This window comes from Neovison vison, chromosome 9 (genome assembly GCF_020171115.1).
Source record: "Neovison vison isolate M4711 chromosome 9, ASM_NN_V1, whole genome shotgun sequence".
NCBI lineage: Eukaryota > Metazoa > Chordata > Mammalia > Carnivora > Mustelidae > Neogale > Neogale vison.
The window spans coordinates 73310574-73326375 of record NC_058099.1 but is presented as its reverse complement, the minus strand read 5'-3'; the positions used below and the strand labels follow the sequence as shown (position 1 = coordinate 73326375).

General features: G+C 37.4%; 1 protein-coding gene across 2 annotated transcripts in view; it reads right to left on the bottom strand.

Moving 5' to 3' along the window:
- FANCC (FA complementation group C) overlaps positions 1-15802 on the bottom strand; it is a 272052-nt gene that overhangs the window by 63863 nt on the left and 192387 nt on the right. For both annotated transcript variants that reach the window (XM_044265751.1, XM_044265750.1), the window contains exon 7: positions 4840-5004. In XM_044265751.1, the coding sequence (XP_044121686.1) occupies positions 4840-5004 (165 nt within the window). The remainder of the gene's footprint in view (positions 1-4839; positions 5005-15802) is intronic.

Below are 15802 nucleotides of genomic sequence, written 5' to 3'. Positions count from 1 at the left end.
TTTTACAAAAACAATTTTTATTTATTTATTTATTTATTTGAGAGAGAGAGAGAGAGACAGCGAGAGAAGAAACACAAGCAGGGGGAGTGTGGGAGGGAGCAACCTGATGGACCCCCCGACTATGACCTGAGCCTGAGCAGAAGGCAGATTGCTACAGCTCAAGATTAAGCCACCCAGGCACCCCAAATTAATATTTTTAAAATGTTGATATACCTAAAGCAATCTATAAATTCAGTATAATTGCTATCAAAATTTCAATGGCAGTTTTCACAGAAATAGAACAATCCTAAAATTTTTCTGGAACCACAAAAGTCCCCAAAGAGCCAAAGTAATCCTGAGAGAGAACAAAGCTGGAGTCATCATGCTGCCTGATTTCAAACTATTTTACAAAGCTACAGTAATTAAAACAGTATGGTATTAGCATGAAAACAGGTATACAGATGAATGTAATAAAACTGAGAGCCCCAAAATAAAGCTATGCATATATGGTTATTCTGTAACAAAGGAGCCAAAAGTACACAATGGGGAGAGGACAATCTCTTCAATAACTGAACTTGGGAAAGAACTAGCAAAACAATACTAAAAGTTATACACCACCACAAAAGACCCTGAATAGCCAAAGCAATCATGAGAAAGAACAACAAAGTTAGAGATATCACAATCCCAAATTTCAAGATCTACTACAAAGTTACAGTAATCTGCTATGGTACTGGCAGAAAAACAGACACACAGATCAGTGGAGCAAAACAGAGAGCCCAGAAATAAACCCATGCTTATATGGTCAATTAATCTGACAAAGGAGACAAGATTATACAATAAGTAAAAGACAGTCTCTTCAACAAATGGTGCTGAGAAAACTGGACAGCTATATGCAGGAGAATGAAACTGGACAACTTTCTTACACCATGCATACAAATAAACTCAAAAGGATTAAAGATCTAACTGTGAGACCTAAAACCACAAAACTCCTAAAAGAAAGCACAGGCAGGGGACGCCTGTGTGACTCAGTCAGTTAAGCTTCCGGCGGCTCAGGTCATGATCTCAAGGTTCTGGGATCAAGCCCCACATTGAGCCCCACATCAGGCTCCCTGCTCATTGAGGAGCCTGCTTCTCCCTCTCCCTCTCCCTGCTGCTCCCCCTACTTGTGAGCATGCTCTCTTTGTCCAATAAACAAACAAACAAACAAAAAAGCATAGACAGTCATCTCTTGGACATCAGGCTCAGCTACATTTTTATGGCTATGTCTCCTTGGGCAAGGGAAGCAAAAGCAAAAATAAACTATCAGTACTATACAAAAATAAAAACTTTTGCATAAACAATGAATTGTGGAACACCAAAAAAAATTACATTTAAAAAAAAAAAAAGCTTTTGCACAGCAAAATGAAAACCTGCTGAATGGGAGAAGATATTTGCAAATGTATATCTGATAAGGGGTTAATATGCAAAATATATAAATAACTTCTACAACTCAACACACACACACATACCACACACATCTCACAAAAAGTCCAATTAAAAAATGGACATTTCCAAAAAAGACAGATGGCCAACAAATAAGTGAAAAGATGCTCAACATCACTGATTATCAAGGAAATGCAAATCAAAACCACAATGAGGTATCACCTTATACCTGTCCAAATGGCTAGAATCAGAAGGACAACAAATAACAAGTATTGGTGAGGATGTGGAGAAAAGGGAACCTTTGTGTACTGTTGGTGGGAATGCATATTTATGCAGCCATCATGGAAAATTAAAACTATCCTATAATCCAGCAATCCCATTTTTGGGTATACATCTAAAGGAAATGAAAACAGGATGTCAAAAAGATACCTGTACTCCCACTGTGCATTCACAACAGTCAAGATATGGAAACAACCCAAGCATTTGTAAGTAGATGAATGGATAAAGAAGATGTGATATATTTATATAGTGGAATATTATTCAGCCACGAGAAAGAATGAAATCCTGCAGTATGTGACGTGGATGGACCCAAAGGCATTATGTTAACTGAAATAAGTCACAGAGAAAAACACAAATACTGTATGATATCACTTTATGTGATATCATACAGTATTTGTGGAATCTAAAAGAGCTAAACTCATAGAAACAGAGACTAGAAAGATGGTTACCAGGAACTAGTGTGTGGTGAAATGGGGAGATGTCGGTCAAAGAGTACAAATTTCCAGTTGTAAGATGAATAAATCCTGGGGATCTAATGAACAGCATGGTGTGATTATAGTTGATACAGTATTATATATTTGAAAGATGTTAAGAGTAGAACTTAAATGTTCTCACCACAAAAAAGAAATGGTGATTGTGTGACATGATGGTGTTAGCTAAGCTATGGTGGTAATCATTTTGTGATATAAAAAGTATATCAAATTAACTTGTACATCTTAAACTTATACAATGTTATATGTCAATTATATTTCAATAAAGCAGGTGGGGGAAATGTAAGTAAGTAAATAAGTAAACTAATATTTCCTTTTGTGCCTCCATGGAAACATAACAAGAAGTACACTTTGTTGTCTAATTTTGCAATAATATTTAAAAATTTTTTGGAAAGGGGCACCTGGATGGTTCAGTCAGTTAAGCCTCTCCTTTGGCTCAGGTCATGATCTCAGGGTCCTGGGATCGAGCCCCACAGTGGGCTCTCTGCTCAGTGGGAAGCCTGCTTCTCCCTCTCCCTGCTTCTGTACCCTCTCTCACTGTCTCTCTCTTTCTCTGTCAAATAAGTAAATAAATAAATAAAAATCTTGAAAAGTCTAAATTTTATCTAAATTATTGTAGATCTTAAGTATATTTATATATACTTCATAAATGCATAACATTTTAATTTTCTTGTAATTTGCTATTTTACTCAAAAATAAAATTCATTTACAATATATTGTCTTACATTTAAGAATGGATGACTGACTTTACAAAGGAGAATTAAGATTTGCTTTCTCAATCATACCTGTTTCACTGGGAAAAGATGAAACCAATATACCAGAGATTTCCGTGACTCATGCCCATGAGACATCTACTCCAAAGGAACTGGACTAACCTCTAAGTGAAAGAAGAAAGCTATTTCCCCCTTGGTTTCATATATGTTACTCATTTACCTTATTACGCCTTATTCGACAGAATGTTTTCAAATACTCTTAGAGTGCTAGCTAACTGGGACATCAATTTGATATCAATCATTCAGGGTCGAAACAAAAAGGAATTAAATAATTCAAACACAGATGTAATAAGTGAATATTTCATCAAGAGAATTATACTTCTCGCTTAAAATGGAACCTCTAGATATGGCTGAACTTAGCTGTGTCGTTTGTACTCATCTTGTATCAACACTAACTGAGAACAGGGGTTCTGTTAAATGAGCTGGGCAGTGCACACTTATGGAAGAGAAATACTTTAAGGGGTTGAATACTTTTGAATCTTGTGGTTTTTCCTGGAACAGCCTTGTTGACCTTTGCACTCACAGTATAACAGCACTAGTGAGTAAAACTACTCTGCCCCACACAAGCCAAGCAGAGGAGCTAGTCACTGTATTCTTCACCACTGCCTGCAGTAATAACACTGCCAATCTTGCACAGAAATGTGCTTGAGGAAGCAGCATAAGTATTAATTTTACTCAATTTTACACCTGAAAATACTTTTTATAAAAAACGTTCTGTGTGGTGAAAAGAAAAGCATGCATACTGCACTTCTGCTGCGTAACAAATCAGGATAGTTGTGCGGAGGAAAAGCACTTGAAACTGTAGGAGCAGCAAGATCAACGAGCTGCCTTTTGTAATGGAAATTTACTTAAAAGAATGGCAGACAGTGGGTACTCAGAATTGAGTATTTGGCACATACATTCTCAAAAATTAGTGAAATGACCCCTGCACTTCAAGGCAAACAAATGACAGCATTTTGTAGCCAATGATAAATTTGAGTTTTTAAGCACAGATTTGAATCTTGGCAAATTTGTTCCTGTCAGTGTGATACAATGTCCTAATACCTAAAGACATTTCTGATGAGATTGCCGCTGACAAGAATGAAAATGTTGATCCTAAAAAATAAACATGTCAGGGCCAGAAGATCTGCATAACTTAATAAACCAGTATCGCCCAAATGAAGCATGCATTAAAAAACCAGACTACAAAATCCTGCTTGGGCAGAAGAGCTATCAAAAGTATACCACCAAAAAAACCCCAACCAAACAAAAATGTATCCCACATTCAGTGGGTTTGAATGTAACAGTATGAAAAGCTCATTGTTGTAATTTCAGATTCTGTGTAGCAACTAACCTTAAAACACTACCATTTTCAAATTTTGGTGAGGTATCTATCCAAGGAGAAAATCCACAATTATCTGAGATGGCTACTACAATATTCTTGTCTTTTCCAACTATAAATCTGTGTGAGGCTTAATTTTCATCATATACTTCAACCAAAACAACACATCGCACCAGACTGAACAGAAGCACCTATGAGAACTGGCTGTCTTATGTCAGGTAATACAGAGATGTGCAAAAATGTAAAACAATGCCACGCCTGTTAAATAATTTTCTTCTTGGAAAAGATCACTTTTTCATAAAAATATGCTATTTGTGTGAAGATGTAATCAATTATTTTTAAATGAAATGATAAATATTTTAAAAACTTGTTTTAATTTCAAACATGGTAAAAAATATTGGTAAATACAACCCACATTAAAAAAAAAAAAAAAAGTTCATTGGGATCCTCAATAATCTTTAAGAGCATAGTGGTGCAGAGACCAAACGTTTGAAAACTGCATTTCTAATATAATGAAGCATTCTAAGAAATGGAAAAGCAAAGGTGGCTGAGAAAGTAAATGTACATCACTTACAGCAGAAAGGCCTCATTCACAGCATCAAAGAACTCAGGCCAGAGCACTTCCTGAGGTTCATGTCCATGGTAGGTGAGAAGAGCCTCCACCAGTGGTTCAATATCTGGCAGAGTTACAAGTGGGATACAAATTCGTGACAGGAGCCTTATTTTTTCAGGAACTATTCTACAGAAAAAATAAGAAATAATTATCCAAATCTTAGAGGCATGTGTAATTAGAGACAAAATCTTCACGCTGAAGACTGATGAAAGTTACTTGCTTTGTCCCTCACATAAAGAAGGCTAACACCACTGATGAACCTTTCTAAGAGAAATCCTCTTGGAGAACTCTCCAAGAAGAAATCCTTCAACTGAAATTTCCCTTTCAATGTCACTTATTGTCAGGACTTTGGCATAACTATCTACAGGCACTTCCAATTTACCACCCCTAAAACAGAACTCTTGAATTCCTTGCCCAAATGTTCCTTTCCCCAGTACTGCTGATTTCATTTGTTCAGGCGAAAGCCTTTCAAGGCCATCCTTGATTCCCCCCCTTTCTTATGTCCCTTACCTAATTCAGCGTTGATACTGTCAATTCATTTGACAACTTCTCTACATTCCATCACTACCCACTAATTCATCATCACCTGTGGTCTGAGTTACTGTAGGAGCCTCTTTACTTTCTCCCCAGTTCTGCCCTCAACCCTACTGTTTATCATAATAATAGTTCTCACAACCCTTTAAAAAATTCAGATCACTTCACTTGTCTGCTCAAAGCCTTGCAATGGTTTCCCACTTCCAAGAAAAAGCAAAGTCTTATACTGGCTGCTGTGGCCTTCCATGATGGGGGTTGCTTCTGTTTCTCTGGCTTCATTTCCTTCTACTCTTTTTCTTACTCATCATGGCCCAGCCTTATAGGCCTCCTCCAACTTCTCCAGATGAGGTCCTGCTTTTCATTCTGCCTGGAACCTACGGTTAGCTCCTTCATTTCATATAGGTTTCAGCTCAACTGTTGCCTTATGTTGACGGCATCCCTGACCATCCCATTTAAAAGCACTGACCAATATGGTAGCAGTGAGCCACATGTGGCAATTTAAATTTAATTTAAATGAAATAAAATTTAAAATTCCATTTGTCTTTTGCGCCAACCACATAACAAATGCTCAACGGGCACACGAGGCTAGTACCTTACATTATTGGACACTGCAAATTTCCAGAACTTGTCCACAATGAAGGAAGCACCACAGGACACCAGAGCTTAAGACAGAAAGTGCCCTCCCACCCCATCTATCTCTTTTATAGTTTTACTTTCCTTCAGAGTACTTTTCATTACCTGACCTATAATGTATTTATTTGTTTATTGTTCATGGTCTGTTTCTTCCTGCTAGGATGTCAGCTTTATGAGGACAGGTACTTTTTTCAATTTGCTCTCTGCACCATTCCTAGCATGCAGGAAACAACTCCTTACATATACTACATGCTCAAAAAATAGATCTTAAATGAATAAACAAACAACTAGAGATCAATACAATGAAAATTTGAGATGTAGGCTATTAGATCTTTTTCTAGTTATATTCATGTATAATCAGAAATGGAGAAATTTAGTGAAATTTAGTTTTGTGTTTTCTGAAACACAAATGGAACCACAACAGAAAACAGAAAGCTGTCCCCCATTTTTTTTTACTTGCTGCCTATTATTAAACCAATATGTATGTTTTGTAATTTGACAATGTCTTTATTTATAGGCATTTAGGTTATTTCTAATTTCTCATCATCACAGACACCACTAAGGTAGGAACTTTGCACATGCCTATCTGAGACCATGTGTGAACATTTGCATATTGAATTGCACTCCAAAAGACAACCATTTTTCTTTTCCCAAACTCCAACCCATGTGCATAATCTCCTCACAATTCATGCAAATATATCTGACATTCTAACATTTTCATCATCTTAAACACGTTTCTCCTAGAACCCTCTGACCTGTTACAACCCAGGCAGGTCACTTTTTTATTCCCTCTGTAGAGTTATCATCTTGGGATCTCTGTCCTGGGGATTTCCTTTACTTCTTTCCTAAACCCTACTTCTTTTTCTTTCTTGGTTCATTCTTCTTAAGTGGGAAAGGTACAAAAAAAAAGTATTTGAGACCTTGGGAAAAGGTACAAAAAAAAAGTATTTGAGACCCTGTATGTCTCAAAATATCTTTATTTTATCCTCCCACTTGGTTGATACTTTGGCTGAGTACAGAAATCTTGTAACTTTCTAACAAAATTGTGAAGGTATGGTCCTATTGTCTTCTAGCTTTTAGTGTTGTTCCTGAGAAGGTCCATGCTATTATGAATCTTTATCAATTATGTAAGTCCTGTTTTTACTCCCTTGAGGGTTCTGGAAATCTTCTTTGAAATTTTACACTGATGTGCTGGTATAGGATTTATTTTTATTCATTGTGCTGGGTACTCAGTAGAGTTTAAATCAGAAAAGTTCTCTTGATTATTTCTTTGATAATTTTCTATCCATTCTTTTATCTCTTCTCTCTCTATGAGAACACCAATCTTTTTGAATATTCAACTTCCTGGACACTTTTCTGTCCTTTCTTTCTCATTTTTCATTTCTTGGTCTTTTTACTCTAGATTTTGAAAACTGTTTAAATTCATCCTCCTTTTTTTTTTTAATATTATTTATTGAGAGAGAGAACATGAACAGGGGAAGAGGGGCAGAGTGAGAGGAAGAAGCAGACTCCCTGCTGAGCAGGGAGCCCAACATGGGGCTTGATTCCAGGACCCTAAGATCATGATCTGAGCTGAAGGCCCAATGAGCCACCCAGGTGCTTCCCAATCTTATTATGGTTTTCATTACTACTCTCTCATGATTAATTTACAGGAACTTTTTTTAATAGCCTTTTTTTAAAAATAGCATTCTGTTATTATTTAATGGATATAATATTATCTTTTATTTTCATGGAGGCACTAATATTAATTTATTTGAGATATTTTCTTTGAATAATCTTTTTATTTGTATTGCTTTCTATTTTTTTTTCATATTATATGCTTAATATGATTTCCTTAAATATCTGGTGACCATTGCTGGTCTGCTTATACACTTTTTTTTTTTTTTTTTGAGCTGGGTATAGAATACTTTATTGATGATACAGCACAAGATAAGTCTCCCCGAGTCTTTCCCTTTCTTCAGGAGGTCTGGGATAGAAACTGTGTAGAGATCTGGAGATTCTCAGTGTGTTGAAGTTTAAAGATTAAACTTTAAAAATTATTGAGAATACCAAAGAGCTTTTGTTTATGAGGTTGTCACTTTCAACATTTATGATGTTTGAAATTAAAGCAGAGACACCTGAAAATACCAACTCACTAAAAGTAACAATGATAAACTCATTAGATATTAACATAACTAGATTATACAAGACAAAGAAATAGTAAGAAGAGTGGCACTCATTTAAATGTTTGTAAATCTTACTATATGGTCTGAAGGAAGACATCTGCAAATCCTTTAAACATTTCTGTGTTCTATCTGTTGCACTATGTTTTGAACAAAGTATATGAAGACAGTTTAGCCCCACACAGATAAGTAGTTGTAAAAAGCAAGAGTATTTTAATAGCTTCTTCATATTACTACGCGTATTATCTTTGACAAGACCAAAGCTCACCAAGCACTGCCCACCCCCTCACTACAAGCCTGTCTATGAATGCAGGTCCAGCTGCCCATCATGGGTCTAGGGTATTGGAGATGGGTAGTCTTTACCATGATAACAGCTGAAATTTAGTGTCAAAGGCATCCCCTCAAAGCAACAAGTCTTCAAGAGACTCCAGAGTTCCTAAACAGTTACATCAGGCAGAGTCTCTCAGTAAAATTTTGGTCTAGGTAAAGAGGTGGACTCCAGGCCCTTCATACTCCATTAACTTCCCTGACATCCCCCTTGATCTCTTATATTAAAATGGAAAAACAAGGGACACCTGGGTAGCTCAGCCGGTTAGGCTGAGGATCCTTAGGTCAGGATCCTGGGGTCCTGGGACTGAGTCCCGCATTGGGCTCCATGCTCGGTAGAAGCTGCTTCTCCCTCTGCCTGCTCTGCCTGCTGGACCCCTGCTTGTGCTCTGACAAATAAACAAAATATTTTTTTTTTTGAAGATTTTATTTATTTATTTGACAGAGAGATCACAAGTAGGCAGAGAGGCAGGCAGAGAGAGGAGAGGAAACAGGCTCCCTGCTGAGCAGAGAGTCCAATGCGGGGCTCGATCCCAGGACCCTGAGATCATGACCTGAGCTGAAGGCAGAGGCTTAACCCACTGAGCCACCCAGGCGCCCCATAAACAAAATCTTAAATAAACAAATGGGAAAAACAAAACCAAAATACTCTACCTTTTTACTTTCCACTTCTCTGTCCTTTTGCACTTTATCCCAGGAGAACTATTTGGCTCAATCTTTGAAGTCATTATTTGCTATTCAGCTCTAGTTCCCTATTCAGCCTTTTATTTTTCCCTCTAAGTCCTTTTTTAGAAATGTAACCAACTTATTAGTATTTCAAGGATTTGGTAGTATCTCTTATTATTCTTAGGACAATTAATTTTATCCCTTAAAAAAAAAACCGCTTGCCCAATGTAATGCATTTAATTAGTGTATTTGTATCTTCTGTTTCATTGCATGTAGTTCATTTTTCTTCATGGTACTAGTTCTCCATGAATCTCTGGTGATTTTTGTTTGTTTGCTCTTTCTGGGATTTGGGATTCCCCATTAGCCTCTCTTTTTACTATAGCCTCCTCTGGTACTCGTGGGGAAGGTCAAGATGTAGTGCTGGTTGGGGTTGCCAATAAACCACATTCTGCACATCAGAGCATCCTCAGAACTGTTGGAAATTAATAGCCATTTGGTGCTTATTTCTCCAAATCTTTCTCCGCCCTTCCTGTTAGAAATAGGACATCTTTGTCATTTCTTGTTTGAAGGCAGTGGATAAGGAGGAGTATAGGGAGCCAGCTTCTGTGAATTCAAGAGTCCAACAAGCTGTTTTGTTGGCTGCCACATGCCCTGCTGCTCCATGGATCCACCCCAACATTACTTGTACCTTTGCAGTAGTACTCTCCTGCAAGCTTTTTGGGCTGTGATGTTTCCCTTAAAAAATATCCTACCATTTGAAGCCTTTCTTATAATTCGTAGGTCATCAAATGCTCCCTTGTTTTACAGTATTATATACTTAATTGTTAAAATTCACCCATGATTTCTAGGAGTTGGAGTATAAAGTGAATGCTATGCCACATGTGCACCTAGTTCATCACTTGATTTATTCTCCTGCATTACATTTTCATCTTATTCTCTCCTGATTATGAGAGCCACTATTCTTCAGAGGTCTTAAACTTTATTATTTTTTAAAATTTGTTGATTTTTATTTGGGGGGGAGAGAACACAAGTGACAGCATGCACTTAAGTGGGGAGAGGGGCAGAGAGAACTGCCAAGCAGATTCCCCATCGAGCAGAGCCCGATGATGTGGGGCTTGACACCACAACCCATGAAGATCATGAGATCATGACCTGAGCCGAAAAGAAGAGTCAGATGCCTAACTGACTAGGCCACCCAGGTACCCCAGGTCTTGTACTTTAATCTTCAGAATCTGGCCAAGTACTCTGCATCAGAGCTACTCCAAAAATATGATCCTCAAAATCAGCAGCATTAGCATCAGCATCCCTATGAGTGGGGCCAAGAAACCTGCTTGTTAACATCTTTCTTTTTTTTTTTTTAAAGATTTTATTTATTTACTTGACAGAGACAGACAGGTCACAAGTAGGCAGAGAGGCAGGCAAAGAGAGAGAGGAGGAAGCAGGCTCCCTGCTGAGCAGAGAGCCGATACGGGGCTCGATCCCAGGACCCTGAGATCATGACCTGAGCCGAAGGCAAAGGCTTTAACCCACTGAGCCACCCAGGTGCCCCTTGTTAACATCTTTCTTAAAAAATTTTATTTATTGGGGTACCTGGGCAGCCCAGTTGTTAAGCGACTCTGACAAATAAACAAGAAGCACTGCCTTCGGCTCAAGTCATGATCCCAGAGTCCTGGGATCAAGCCCTGTGTCAGGCTCCCTGCTCAGTGGGGAGCCTGCTTCCCTCTCTCTCTGTCGAATAAACAAATAAAATCTTTAAAAATTTTTATCTACTTTTGTGAAATAGAATGTGTGTGAGAGAGAGAGTGTGTGTGTGTGTAAGAGAGAATGAGCAGGAGGAAGGGGCAGAGGGAGAAGCAGCCTTCATGCTGCGCAAGGAATCCCATACAGGACTCAGTCCCAGGACCCTGGGATCATGACCTGAGCCAAAGGCAGATGGTTAACCAACTGAGCCACCCAGGTGCCGCTCTGCTTGTTAACGTCTTAATGTAAGATGATCCTCATGCATACGGAAGCCGGAGAAATGCTGCTCTACACTACTTCTTCAGTAGCAGTCCCTAGAATAAGATATCAATCTCTAGTAATAATCTGAATACTTTAAGGAAACATGATAGAACTAACATAAGATTATTATGTTAGTTAATTCTTATAAATTTTCTGTTGAGCTATATTATTTTCTTGGTAACCAAAAGTAAAATTCTCACAGAAATAAAGTTTTGTCAAACTACACAATGACTTATTCTTATGTGTGAACATTTTGTCTTTTTCCTCAAATGATCACCTTTTCTAAAACTCACTTCTTGTTCTGTTGCACTTTCCTAAATGATCCCCGTCTCTTCAACAACAGTTATCTTCCTCAGTGCTCTACCATCTTTCTCTAACCCACAGCCAAGGTGGATTTAGATCTAAAAATAATTAATGTTTTCAAGTTCATCATCTAAGTTTAACGAAGAGAGGGATTTAGCTTGAGTTGTAAATACCTAAAACTTCTGGAATTTATGAACTTACTGGGTAGGATAGAAGAAAGGGGGGTTGGTATGAATGTGTGGAATGTGGAATTTTTTTGTGTGTATTTTGTACAGAATCTAGCAGAATATTTTGCATAAACTAAGGGCTCCATGAATGTTTGAGAAATGGAAAAATAGTTTTGTATACTCATAGTAAATCCAGAACTCTGAAATAAAGAAGCAGGGAGGCAGTGCTTCTATCTTCTACCCTTCAGCAATCTTCCTCTCTAAAAGACCTATATGTGCAACTTCTCTCTCATTATCTTAAGTCTTACATTCTCGGGATGCCTGGGTGGCTCAGTCGGTTAAGCCGCTGCCTTTGGTTCAGGTCATGATCCCAGGGTCCTGGGATCAAGTCCCATATCGGGCTCCTTGTCCAGCAAGGAGTCTGCTTCTCTCTTGCCTCTGCCTGCCACTCTGCCTGCTTGTGCTCTATGACAAATAAATAAACAAAATCTTAAAAAAAAAAAAAAAAAAGTCTTACATTCTTTAGTTACCTTAAAAGAGAGGAGTCGGAGTCTATCGCTGGGTACTAGCTGTGTGGAAAAGACAATCCTGGCACCAAGGACATTTATCAAGCACTGATGTTTATGGGCTAAAGATTGTATCTACCAATTAGGCTGAAAAGGTCCAAGAGAACTTTCCTGAAAAATTCTAAAGTCTCATATAAATTTCAGCAGCTCTTGGTTCTACCAAAATGCAGGCAAGGTCAACTGAAGATCTTCTGAAGGGCTTCAAAGTGCTCACAGCCTTCACGGCTTCCTCTTTCAGTCTGAAGCCTGCCAGAGTGTGGAGGTCCCACTTCGTCTAGTTATGCAACACTTTCCAGACTAGATTACGCTAAGCATTATGTCTTGATTGATTGCCAGAGCAGCACTTCCAAATGATTTTTGCACAAAAATTCAACTGCAGAAGGCTCAACAGTAACCATATACTGCTGGAAATATCATTCCCATGTGGCTATACTGAAGCTTCCAAGCCATCTGCAGCAAACCATAGAACTACAAGATAAACTGATGATGTTCAGAAAACCCAGAATGTCACTCCTTCTGGACGGTTTACAGCAAAGAACAGGAGAGAATTTAAACATTCTGTCACTGAATTGTTGATTTTAGTTGGTGACAAGTGAAATTCTATTTAAAATGCTATGATAAGACCATTTATCAGGCCTCTAAAAATAATGTAAAAGAAAACCAAACAGATTTTCCTGTTTTTTTGTTCCTCTGACATTTTATGCATTGAAGTTATGAGATTCATTCTATATTTTCTACAAGACTTTTGGGTCTTTTGAAATGAACTTTGAAGATTTAAGTAGTAGGTGCCTGGGTGGCTCAGTCAGTCAAGTGTCTGCCTTTGGCTCAGATCATAAACCCAGGGCAGTGGGATCAAGTCCTATATCAGGCTCCCTGCTCAGCGGGGAGTCTGCTTCTCCCTCTGCCCCAACCCCCACTCGTGTGCTCTTGCTCACTCTCTCTCTCTCTCTCTCTTGCAAAAGTAAATAAATAAAATATTTAAAAAATTTTAAGTATAAAAAAATGAAAAAAAAAAGTACAGATGCCCTCTGTTAAAAAACAAAGAGAAAAACAACTGCATTGCTTACATGGTGTTTAAGTTTGAGAGGCTCTTGGTGGCTTGAATATTTTAAGTCTTCCTAGGGGAAAGAAAGTAATGAGCAAATTTGTGTCTCATAAATAGGGGAATATCTACATCCAAGTATACCAGAAAATAGTGTGCCTAATATATTATATTCTTACTCAACTTTTTTGACTTTTAAATCTTAAAAATGTACAGAAAACTTCAAGTATGTATATAGTAGGAGAAATTTATATGTTATGATGATGTGTATTGTAGCTATTATGGTAACTTATGATAGCAACAATTATAATGGCTCCAGCATGTTTGGCAACTCTTTCAAATGTTATCATGATGCCATTCCACTACCTGATTTCATGAAATGTCTCTACTTGATACAAGAAAGTACACTTGGTTGGACTTAACAATTCACTAGAGAACTATAGATGTGGAATTCTGAGTCTTACATAAGCTTTAAGGGACCCAGGATCTTTTATGGATGGAGAACAGAACTTCCTGATTTGAGGTCTTAAAAGTAGGACTTTAAAAGCTCATAAAGAAACAAAAAGAATGCTGAGCATCAAACTGCTTTTTAAATTCAATATTCTGATAAGTATAAACTAACTTAATTCAAGAGACTGAATTTCTCTAAAAAACTCAACACATTCAAAAAAATACCTGTAAGACATTTCTTGCTGAATTCTAGAATTCATTCAAAAATTAAGACTCCATAGTAAAAATTATTCAAAAGAGCAAATTAGGAATGTATGAGATGTGCCAGTGTCCAGAGGACATTCTACTAATGGAAGCATCTCATACTCTTGGTAAATTCAGTTAAGAATTTTACTAATTAGTGCTCACTTCGGCAGCACATATACTAAGAATTTTACTAATTACATCACTAACTTGCTTTGACTAAAGTTAAAGTTTTTAAACTACTCATCAAGTTAATCACTGCTGTATCCTTGCCGCTACTGCCAGCTGGAGTGCCAGTGTAGACACCCTTCAGTAAACTTTGCTCTGCACCAGGGAATATGGGGTATATGTGCATATTGTTTTTGAAGAATACACATCCTTACTGAAGAAACCATCAGAAATTTGGGAATGAACATGCCCCACAAAATGATCCAATCTGGCACAAATGGAAATTTCTCAGATGCAAAGAGAATATTAGCTAATAGCTTCCAGCAGGCTTTCCTAATTGTGGTCAGTCGAGCTTAGATGCCTTTCTGAACTGCTACCCTCTCCTGTCTGAGGGTGAGAAAATGAAAAGCACACATTCTGAAGAAAGAATCTGAAAGACCAGTAAAATGAAATAATGGGTACAGTGCAAAAAGATCTAAATAAAGGGGGAACACTGCAGAGAGGAATAAATACTAAGCAATCTGAGGATGATTAAAGATGATTGTTTTTTCATGAACTACACCTGCTATTTTGGAAATAAGAACCTGAGGCAGGAAATTATTCCTTTTATTATGAATATTATCTTTTAATTTTCAGAATTTTACTAGCTAAAACTGTATTTACATTTTTTAAGTTTAATTATAAAATTATAAGAAAAACCTAGGGAATTATTAATAATAACATTAACTGGGTACTCATTGCCAAGATTTTACAAAGCTAACATTTTATTGGTATTTTCAGTTGAGGTTTTAAAGAAATAAAAATGTTTCAATTACAGTTGAAATACCCTTCTCCTGTCCCATTTCCTCTTCTCCTTCCTAGGAGCTGGCAATCCCCTAATGTGAGTCCTTTCTGCCTAGTTTTAACACTTTTACTTTATATGTATGTGTTGTTTTAGGACATTATGGGGACATTATGGGTATCTTTTTGCAACTTTCTTGCTATTCTGTTCCATGGGTCTATGTGTTTGGCTTTATATCAGTACCAAAGAGACTTAATGACTATAGCTTTGAGTTATGTTTTCAAATCCAGAAGTGTTAGGCCTCTATCTGTTTTTCTTTTTAAGGTTTTTGGCTATTTGCGGTCTTCTATATGAATTTTAGGGCCTTTTTTTCCATTTCTGCAAAAGAAAAATGCGACTTGGATTTTAATAAGACTATACAGTATTTATGGACTGCCTGGGGTAGTATGGACACTTAAACAATATTAAGTCTTCTAATACCTCAACACAGAATGCCTTTTCATTTATTTGTGTCACACTTAATTTTTTTCAGTATTGTTTTATAGTTTGTAGCATACAAGTCTTTTATCAAAGTTTTTTCCTGGATATTTTGTTCTTTTTGATATTATAATGGGCTTTTAAAAAAATGTCTTATTGGACTGCTGTTAGTGTATAAAAACACAACTGAGGGGCGCCTGGGTGGCTCAGTGGGTTGAGCCTCTGCCTTCAGCTCAGGTCATGATCTCGGGGTCCTGGGATCGAGCCTCAGATTGGGCTTTCTGCTCAGCAGAGAGCCTGTTTACCCCTTTTTCTCTGCCTGCCTCTCTACCTACTCTCTCTGTCAAATAAATAGATAAAACCTTTAAAAAAAAAAAACCCACACAATTGATATTTAAATATTG